The sequence below is a fragment of the Vombatus ursinus genome, unplaced genomic scaffold (genome assembly GCF_900497805.2).
Source record: "Vombatus ursinus unplaced genomic scaffold, bare-nosed wombat genome assembly UNPS02014820.1, whole genome shotgun sequence".
Lineage (NCBI taxonomy): Eukaryota > Metazoa > Chordata > Mammalia > Diprotodontia > Vombatidae > Vombatus > Vombatus ursinus.
In genome coordinates, this window is record NW_020954598.1 from 1,699,593 (window position 1) to 1,710,635 (window position 11,043).

At 42.6% G+C, this 11,043-nt stretch overlaps 1 protein-coding gene across 1 annotated transcript in view; it reads left to right on the top strand.

Moving 5' to 3' along the window:
• The window catches only part of FBLN2 (fibulin 2), a 203,241-nt gene that overhangs the window by 172,346 nt on the left and 19,852 nt on the right, over nucleotides 1–11,043 (top strand). Inside the window, exon 6 of the mRNA XM_027837260.1 lies at nucleotides 442–648. Within this exon, the coding sequence (XP_027693061.1) occupies nucleotides 442–648 (207 nt within the window). The remainder of the gene's footprint in view (nucleotides 1–441; nucleotides 649–11,043) is intronic.

Genomic DNA, 11,043 nt, shown 5'->3' on the forward strand with positions numbered 1-11,043 from the left:
TAAAAAAAAAGAAAAGAGAGAGAGCGAGAAGAAAAAAGCTTCGTAATACCTAGAATGAGCCAAAAGTCCGATGGGAATAGGAGGGAGTGAGTTACTCATTAGCAGAAGTTTTTTGTTGCTGTTGTTGTTGATTGTGTTGGTTTTGCAGAAGATAGATAGCCCTTTATTGGGAATGTTGTAGAGGCAGTTGTTCAAGCACAGGCTTGACCAGATGGCCTTTGAGGTCTCTTTCCACCAGGTCAGGCTAAAAAGAGTGTAGAATTCTATTACTCTCTATGATTGTGAGCCTGAGGAGTCCCGCTATCACAATGGCCCTGGAGGCAAGGCTAACCCACATGGGCTAAGCTGGCTGGGATCCACTTCAGGGTATGTGAGAAGAAATATTTCTCTAGGGATCTGGGTAACATACAATGGCACATTTTCAAAGGAATGCTCTTCTAGTTTCAGAGACGGAGAACCTCCATGAAGCCTTGTCCATCAGCCAGGAGTCAGAGCTGTCCAATAGCCTGCCTGGGGATGACCGAGATGAGTGCCTTCTGTACCCTGGTGAGCTCTGTCAGCACCTGTGTATCAACACCGTGGGCTCCTATAAGTGTGCCTGCTTTCCCAGATTCACCCTGCAAGAAGATGGGCTCAGTTGCCTTCCAGGTAAGAGGAGTCAGACAGCTGGCACCTTGGCAAGGAAGGGAGGGGTATTTGTGGTTTTGATTTTGAATCGAAGGCCTTCTTGTAGCTCCTGAAATAATAACAGAAGGTGGTCACCTATTTAATTTATGTAGAAGCCTAGCCTTGAGGGATGTGAAAGTGATTGACACATTTTTTTTTTCTCTCTGGGGCATTTGGCTTGAGCTTATGTCCCTCCCATAGGCAGTGCAAAGCACCCAGAGAAGGATCTCCAAGAAGCAAACACTTTTGAGAAGCTAGAGGCTATATAAGATAGCTCTGGGTACTCATGCTAATACCTTTAAGTCAATTTTAAGACATCAATAAATTTGTCCCTGAAAAGCCCAGATACAAAAGGCAGATAGTCTGCCTTCCACAGACTTGTATGAATAATGTGTCCCCACAGGTCTGGTTCATTGGCCCAGTATTGACGGAGGTGCCATTTCTTTTAACCTCCCCTACGGTGCCCTCCTGTGCCCTTATGGTACTATACCCCCATGAGAGGCAGCTAGAGAGGACTTGGAGTCAGGAAAACCTAAGTCCCAATCTCACCTCACTTACTAGCTATGAGACCCTGGACAAGTCCCTTACCTCAGCTTCCTCATTTGCAAAATGAGGAAGCTGGACTCAATGACCAGCTGCAAATCTATGCTTTTGTAACTCTGTTACTTACTGGCCCTACACAGGTCTATACTCCCTGGGAAGAGACCAGTGGCCTAGAAGTTTCTTTCCACACTTTTGCACCACTAAAAACAGAGCCAGCACACTCAGAAAGATCTAGAAAACCAGTTCACACTAATGTGTTAATAGCTGACAACGTCTCTTGCTAGGGCTATTTGCATTTGCTACACTGCTTTACCCAAAAGAGTAAATTTATGTCAATGGATATGAGAGGAATTTCAGCAATGAATGAGCAGTGATGAGCTAGTGAAGGAGATATTTTAGGGGGGAAATGTGTTTCTGACATCTCCCTATGTAGGTTGCTGCCTACTCTATATATGCATGAGGTCATCCCTGATAATCTAGAAGGAAGGAGAGCAAATAATGTCCATGTCAATCCTCTGAGTCTTTCATTCAGGGCCCCGGCATGTTTGGCTTCTGAGGGGCAGCTGGAGAGAGGGCCACAGGCCAGCCCTGCCAAGAACCCGTGGCCCGGTCAGATCTAGGAGCATCCAAGCCCTGGGGGACCATCTCAGTCAGTTCAGCCTTCAACACTGCTGCCAGGATTCTGGATCTGGCTCCACTTCCCCAGAATCTCTCTCTACTTCCAGCTAATTTCTGACCTGTGTCAATGAGTGATAACCCCCATAAGCCTTGGTGCAATTGCTCCAGGGGGAGGAAGCCTGATTTCCCCCCATTTGTTCAACCATCCTTGGTCATCATGGAGTGACAATTTTTCAGACAGAGCCCTGTTGGAACAGAATTGTGGCAAAGGAGAACCATGGATTGGAAGGCCAAAAATGCAGGTTTGAGCCCTTGCTCAAACACACTGTAAATATGTCTAGAGTGTAACAGCCACGAAACTCTTGTTAAATACTTAGGATGACTTTGTTATTGTTTCAGTAAAGTTATTATGCACATTTACTGGGGATGGATAAAGATCTGACCGATGATTTCATGGGTTTCAGATATTCCCAGGTAAAGAAATTCCCTCTGCTAATGCAGGTTGTCACTTTCTTTGCAATTTGTAGTCTTAACCTGAGGACCATGAAAATTTTTTCAATATATTTTGATAACTGTATCTCAATATAATTTGTTTCCTTAGTAAGCCTATGTATTTTATTTTATGAATTAAAAAAAAAATCTTTCTGAGAAAGGTCCATAGGCTGCACCAGACTTCAAAGGGGGTCATGATTCAAAAAAAATTAAGAATTCATGTCTTATAGAGTGGCCTAAAGCACTGAGGGGTTAAGTGACTTATCCAGGGTCACACAACTAGTTTGTGTCAGAGGCAGGACTTGAACCCAGGACTTTCTGGCTACAAGACAGCTAGGTGACGCCATAGTGCACAGAGCGCTGGGCCTGGAGTATGGAAGCTCTGGATTCAAATGTGGCCTCAAAGACTTATTAGTAGTATGACCCTGAGCTAGTCACTTAACCTTTGTTTGTTTTAATTACCTCAGCTGTAAAATTGGGATAATAATAGCACGTACCTCCCAAGGTTATTGTGAAGATCAAAAGAGATAATATTTGTAAATTGCTTAGCATGGCACCTGGCACATTTTTTGGTCTTGTTGTTCAGTTGTATCCTACTCTTTATGACCCTATTTGGGGTTTTCTTGGCAAAGATGCAAGAGTAGTTTGCCATTTCCTTCTCCTGTTCATTTTACAGATGAGGAAAGTGAGGCAAACAGGGTTGGGTGACTTGCCCAGGATCATATACTAGTAAGTGTCTAAGGCCGGATTTGAACTCAGGTCTTCCTGACTTCAGGTCGGGTGTTCTATCCACTGTGCCACCTACCTGCTCCTTAACACATAGTAGATTTTTAATATATGCTCCGTTTTTTTTTCTTCATTCAAGGCCAGCTCTATGTCTCTGACACCATGCACTACCTTTTTCTTCTAATAGTTGGTAAATAATAAATGCATAGGCATATATAAATATATCATTTATTAAAAAAAACTTTTTGTTTTCCTTGGGGTTTTTTTTTGTATTTTTGTTTTCTTTGTTCTTGTTCAACTATTCGAATATTTGTTTTTGTTAGTGAGAGATAAGATAAAATGTATTATTTATATAGAAGTAGCACAGGGTAGTGGAAAGAGGGCTAGACTTACACTCAGGAACACTTAGGTTCAAATAGAACCTCTGACGCTTTCTGATTGTATGACCTTGGCCAAGTAACTTAACTCCCAGAGGGATTTCAGTTTCCTTATCTGTTAAATGAGGCAGTTTCAGATTAGATGTCCCCATGGTGTGATAGAAAGAATTTTGTACTTGAACTCAAGACACCAGGGTTCCAAATCTTGGATCTTCTATTTACTGCCTTGAGCAAGCGGGGCTTCAGTTTCTTTCTTCCAAATATCTACATCTATATCCACACCCTACTCTGATGCTAGTTACCTATATGACCTTGGGCAACTCCCTTAAATTTCCTGGGCCTCAGTTTCTTTATCTTTAAAATGAAGAGATTGGACCAATTAGTCTCTAATGTCCAACTCTAGATGTAGGATGTCATGAAATATATAAAAGATCTGTGATGACATCATTGTGGGCTTAGCTTTAGGGATACCAGGTATCCCTTCCACCAGTAGACCTTAAGCAGTCTGTGACTTAGGTAGGTAAGTCCTAGGGAGTTGCCTGAGACACACAGATATTGAGTGATCTGCCCAGAATCAGACTGTTGTTCATCCTTCATTTTCTAAGAGGACCAATGACATCACAAGGTGATGTCTTGACTTCCAGGTGAATTGGATTTAAATTAGGCAGAGCTGCAGAAAGTCATCAGCCTCACTCTCTCTTCCTGAGTCATTGAAGTCCAATGGTGGGATAAAAGTCAAGACAACTGGAGTGAATAGTTGTCAGAAGCAGGATTTGAACTTATGTCATCCTGGCACCAGGTCTAGCATTGTATTTGCTACTGCAGGTTTCATAAGTATTTTTAATTCCCATTGACAAACGCAGGTATTCAAATATTTAAACAAAAGCAAAAGAGAAAAATAGCCCCAAATGAAAACAAATGAAGCAAGAATATTGCAAATGAGTGTGCACATAATTGTACCTTTTGGTTGTTTACTGGTTGTTAAAAGAAACAAAAGATGCACATAAAAACTTTAGGTAGTAATGCAGTTTTCTCCTGTATTTAACATGAATTTTGTTGCTGTTACTTTGCTGTAACTTAACATAATTATACTTAGCATGTTTATTGTTCTCTTGGTTATGTTTTGCTCATTCTGCATTGCTTCATATGAGGTGCCGCCATATTTCTTGGAATTCCTCTTGTAAATAAGTTCTTATGATGCAATAACATTCCACTCTATTTATACATCATGATTTGTTCAGCCATTCCCCAATCATTGGGCATATACTTTGTTTCTAGTTTTGCTTGTTTATTACTATTATCACCATTTATGCCATGGAAAATTCTGTAGAAATAGTTCTTTTTCTGCCTCATTTTCTTCATCTGTAAAATGGGAAAGGGTGGGACTAATAGTAGCAAATATTTATATAGCGCTTTAAGCAAAGCACTTTACATTCATTATCTCATTTTGTCCTCACAACAACCCTGTGTGGAGGGTGCCATTCTTCACCTCATTTTACAGATGAGGAAACTGAGGCTAAGCATACCTAGTGAGTATCTAACACAGGCTTTATCCTTACATATTCTTGAATCCAAGGTCGGCACTCCATGCGCCATGCACCCAGCTCTCTAGGTGATCTCTGCTTATGTTCCTAGGACCCTCCCAGAAAGGTTTGGGGTGACAGGTTCCTTCCCCTTTCTAGACTTCAGTTTTCTCCTCTGTAAAATGAGGGGGTTGGACTAGACTGGAATCTGTGGACTTTTTTTTTTTAGGCAATTGAGGTTAAGTGACTTGCCCAGGGTCACACAGCTAGTAAGCGTCAAATGTTTGGTCTGAGGTGGGATTAGATCTCAGGTCCTCTTGACTTCAGGGCCGGTGCTATATTCCGTGGACTTATTTTTAAAAAAATACTTGGGGGCAGCCAGGTGGTGCAGTGGAAAGAGCACCAGCCCTGGAGTCAGGAGGACCTGAGTTGAAATCCGACCTCAGACCAAACACTTGACACTTACTAGCTGTGTGACCCTGGCCAAGTCACTTAACCCCAATTGCCTCACCAAAAAAAAAAAAAAAGGCAAAAAAAATACTTGGATGACCATATTTCAACATAATCGATTTCCTTTGTACTCCTCAGTATTTTATTTTATGCATTTGAGAACATGATTCTGAGCAGGCTTCCCCAGACTGCCTAAGGGGGCCCTAACACCAAAAAGGTGAAGAATCACTGGACTAAATGACCTGCAAGGTTCTTTCCATCTCTTAACATTCCATGATTTTATTATCCTGGAGCTGGGAGTATTACAGGGTCATGAGTACATTTAATCATTTTACAGATGGGGCACATATATGGCACAGGAGGACTGAGGGCTGAGCCAAGAAGATCTGAGTTCAAATGTGACTCGGACACTTCCTAGTTGTGTGACTCTGGGCAAGTCACTTAATCTCTGTTTGCCTCAGTTTCTCCATCAATAAAATGAGTGTAGCAATAGGCAGCTAGGTGGTGCAATGGTAGAGTGGCAGGCCTGCAGTCAGGAAGACTCATTTTCCTGAGTTCAAATCTGGCCTCTGACACTTACTAGCTGTGTGATCCTGGGCAAGTCATTTAACTGTGTTTGCCTCAGTTTCCTCATCTGTGAAATGGAGCTAGAGAAGGAAATGTCAAAGCACTCCAAGATCTTTGCCAAGAAGACCCCAAATGGGGTCACTAAGAATTAGACGTGACTGAAATGACTGAACAACAACAATAATAGTTCTTACCTCTGAGGTTTGATGTGAGGACCAAAGCAGATAATAATAAAGCACTTAACACAGTGCCTGGCACATAGGAAACACTTTATAAATGTTAGCTATTATTATTATTTTTGTTAGATACAGAGGCTAAAAGCCTTATAAAATTAGGGCTTCAGGGATTAACCTGGCCTGCAACCAGCAAAGAAACCAACAGAGGGCAACAAAATCCTGGATGAACAGAAACTGTTCCACAAATGGGGAAAGCAATGAACACGGCGGCCAGCGAAGCAGGGGAGGAGAGTTTGGGAGGGGAATGGACGTGAGGGATTTGTGGGATGTTTGCCCCAAAGAAAGGAAGATGGAGGGGACTAAGGTGATAGATCTGAGGAGGATGGACAATAAGCATGGCCAACCTGGGCAGATATGGCTGTAATCACCACACTGAGAGGCATTGTCTGGGTAGAATGAGATGAGGAAGGTAGGCAGGACCAATGCCAGTAGCAGAGCACTGAGGGCATCCTGGATCTGAATCACTGCAACAGCTAGAGAGGAAGCCGTCCTCATGGGATGGGATTTTTAACCATCCTAATTCCCCTGCTCTTGATGTGAGACAGCTTGCCAGCGTCCCATGATCCTCTTAAAATGGGGTATTCAGAATTCCAGACGTGGGGTCCAATGAGTAAAAAAAGCAGGGTGCCTATTGCTTCCCTTGTTCTGGATATTAGAGTTCTGTTCATGTTGTCCGATATCACAGGAGCTTTTTTAGCTCCCTCATCACTTTGTTGGCTTATACCGAGATTGCAATCACCTCAACCCCCGGCTCTCGTTCCCATGGACTGCCGTCAAAAAAGGCCTCCCCCATCCTGTCCTTGTGAAACACTTTATCTCACTCCCTGTGAAATTTCATCTTGTTGGTTTTGGCCCAGGACTGAAGTCTGCTGAGATTTCTCTTGGATCCTGATATAGTCTTCCAACAAATTAGCCTTCCCACCCAGCTCTGGGTCATCCACAAATCTGATAAGCACTCACTCTGTGTCTTCATCCAAATCATTGATAACAAAGTTCAACTAAACAGAGCCAAGCCTGAGGCCTGGAGCTGCTATGAGGGACTTCCCTCCTTGTTGATAGAGGTCCATTAATCAACATTTTGGGTACACCCATTCAGTCATCTAGGAATCCACCTAACTGGGCTCTCATCCAGGCCACATCAGTCCAGGTTGTCCACAGGGATGTCAGGAGGGAAACTTCATTTTGAGATGAGTTTAGCTGAGCCTGAGAACAAAATATAATGCCTTTTACCTCCTTTTCCTTTTCCCTCTCTTAACATGGTGGGCTGAGAAATGGTCCAAAGGCAGGCAGGCAGGAAGAAGGGGAAGAAAATGAGGAGAAGGAGAAGGAAGAGGTAAAGGAGGAGGAAGAGGAGACAGGATTTTTTGTAATCCATAGCTGGGACAGTCCCCAAGTTAATTAGAGTTGTGGCCCCTTTGTGAAAACTGGCTCCACAACCCAGCCAATTAAGCAATTAAACTTTTACTGAGTCAACAGGCAGTAAGTAAAATAAAATCATTAACTTAATATAAACATTTATTGATTTCCCAGAGCAGTGAGGCTATTTTATGAACTTAAGTGATTTTCAACTCAATAAAAGTGATATGGTTTCTAGTATTAAATTCATTCTCTCCCTCTTAGTCATTTTTCTCCTTTTTGCATACATTAATTTTCTCTTCTTTCCACTTTCTACTTCTCTCTTTTAGTTGCTTTCTTTCTTTCCTTCTCTTCTCTTCTGTTCATGGCTATCTCCCTTCTTTCCTACCTCCTCCACTCCTTTCATCATTTTTTCTCTCCTTACAGTGCTGCCATTGCCTTTTCTCCCCTTTTCCCTATATTGCCATCCCTTCTCTTTACGTACCACATTTGACCCACATGTCCACAAACATTTCTTGCCCTTTCCCTGCTTGTATTCCTTTATTCACAACTTTCTCTGACTCTGCAATAACTTTTCCCTCTCTCCATTAAAATCAGACTCTTCCTTCAAGGCCCAGCTCAGGCGCCATCTCCTCCAGGAAGCCTAGTTTGATCTTTCTCTTCTTCAATGAAAATTTCAGAAGATGCCAAAAGTCCTATAACTGACTTTGCTTGGTTCAGGGAATTCTAACTTCCAGCTTTAATAGACCCATTTAGGGTGATGTCTCACAAGAATCTTTGGGCTCTGAGGATGGATAGCCCTTCATTTGGACTTGATTTCGGGGATAAATAATTGCCACTTTTCTTCTAGGATAGAGATATATCCAGAAGTCAGTTTCCTTGGCTAAAAAAGGCTCTCTCCTCCTGAAATCCAGGTCTCTTCTATGTTATCTCAGTCTCTTCTTTTTAACTGGAGGAAGTACAGATTGGGAGTCCCTATACCCTCAGCCCACCCTGCCACCCTATATGACCTCTTCCTCTGAGGGGACCCTGGGAGAAGGGGGCAAACAAGGTCAAATCCTGAGGCTCCTTGGGCTAAGAGGGATTGGGATGGTCTAAGGAAACCAGGTAATTTCCGCTGGAGACACAGAGTCCTAGAGCTGATGGAGAATGGTTTCCTGGAAGCTTTCCTGGAAAATGTTCAGCATTGCTGGGCGCTGGCCCATTTCCTCCCTATGTGTCTGTTGGCATAGATCTCCTCCTGGCACGTGGCATCTTCAGTAGGAGGGAGGAAGGGAGGGAAAGAGGGAGCCCCAGGGAGCAGGAGGCAAAACAGATGTCCTTGCGTTTGAGTGTTACAGCTTTACTGGTAATGCCACATGTTGCATCAGGCCTCCTCACTTAGTGGAAGGAGTACTGGATTGGGAACCAGTGCATCTGAGCCTAGAATAGTTGTGTGACTTCACACAAATCGGTTACCCTCTCTGAACCACATCTTTTCTTTATCTGTAATAAGAGAATGATAACCCCTGCCTTTCTCTATTACCCAGAGTCATTGCAAATTTCAAGTGAGGTAATAGATTGAAAGTGCTTTGGTGAACAGAAAATACTATGTGAACGTGAAAGATTCTCGTTATTGTCATCACAAAGTTTCTACCCCAGTCACTGTCTGCCACCACGATGATTCAATGAATGATGAGCTAGACTTGAAGTCAGGAAGGCCTCTGCCTTTGTAGTTATACAAAGAACATTGTATTATACATCATTATATATTCCCATTTATATTATTATTATATTTAATTATATATTACCATTATATAATTATTACATAATTATATATTATCATTTTACAAAGAATAATCCCAAAGATACTGTTTAGTTCCTCTCACTGGTTAAGTTTAATAATAGCTAACATTTATATAGCACTTACTATGTGCCATAGTGCTAAGTGTTTTGCAATTATTATCTTATTCGATCATTACAACAACCCTGGGAGGTAGATTCTATTATTATCTCCACTTTACAGATGAGGTAACTGAGAGAGGATAAGTGATTCACCTCAGATGAGGCTGAGAGGTGAAGTGACTTACCCAAGGTCATACAGTTAGTAAGTGTCTGAGGTTGGATTTGAACTCAGATCTTACTGACTGACTTACTTACAGACTCACTCACTGACACATACAGGCTCTCAGGGTCCTTATCCCAATGCCAATTCCTTTGGCAGGTTGAGTCCTCAGAGTAAGGCTCCAGCCAGAGTTCTAGGGGTTCCCTGAGGAGTGGGGGGGGGAATTTCTACTGCTATCATTTTTGTGTATTACCCTCCATGTCAACAACCAGTTTTTTCTACAACGTATTTTTTAACATATTTTCTATGTCACCTAACCAGTGATTGGCTCCCCAGTATAATCATGACCAGTTGATATCTCCTTCAGATATTGACAACCAATTAACAAAAGGATATCTACCGAAAAGAGATAGCAAGAAAAGGGACAGCAAGGTGGTCCAGTGGGTAGAGCGCTGGAGGTGGAGTCAGGAGGACCTGAGTTCAAATCCAGCCTCAGACACTTGACACTTCCTAGCTGTGTGACCCTGGGCAAGTCACTTAACCCTGATTGCCTCTCAAAATTAAAAAAAAAAGAAAAAGATACAGCAAGATCAAAGTACAAACATATCCCCCTGAACTGGGGCATATTCTTCCCTCTAAACCTCTGTCCCTGGGTAGAGTGGACTCAAACTTAAAGTGTTGTTACAGAGCATTACCCCCCTCAAATCAGAGCACTTTTTCTCCTACCTTGGTTCCTGAGAAGAATGGGCTCGGACTTTTTTTTTTATTTTAATTTTCAGTTCCAAATTCTCCCTCTCTCTCTCTCTCTCCTGCTCCGCCCCCACACATTGAGAAGGCAAGCAACATGATGCCCATTGTACATTTTGTTTGGCAAAAAATATTTCCACATTATGAGCTCCAACTCTAAGTGGTGACTACAGATATTCCTCTCACTAAATTCACTTCTCGGTGTGGCATAGCCAGAGGACAAGTTGCTTCTTAGCTGTTGACCTTGATGTCAGTCGGATGCTGCGCTGCGTCAAACAGGTCACTTAGTGGCTGGATTCAATTCTGTCTTCAATACGCCTTTACCTAAGACCAATAAAGAGGGCCAAATTGCCGTTGTTGTTGTTTGTTCTCAAAGAGGACCGTGACGTCAGGAAGGTGACGTCATGACATGACATGCAAGTGAATTGCCTTTAAGTGAGGGAGGGCTATGCAAAGTTACCAGCCTCACCTAAGACTAGGAAAGAAATACAGAGACAAAAGCATCTCCATGCATTCCTATGGTAGTCTGGTGAGATAAGGCCACTGGTAACAGCGCAGCACATGCTGACTTTCTTCTCATCCAGAGGCTTACAGCTTATCTTCCTCTCATGGGGGTGGGGGGTGGGGAGAGAGAGACAGAGACAGACATACAGAGAGAGAGAGAGAGAGAGAGAGAGAGAGAGAGAGAGAGAGAGAGA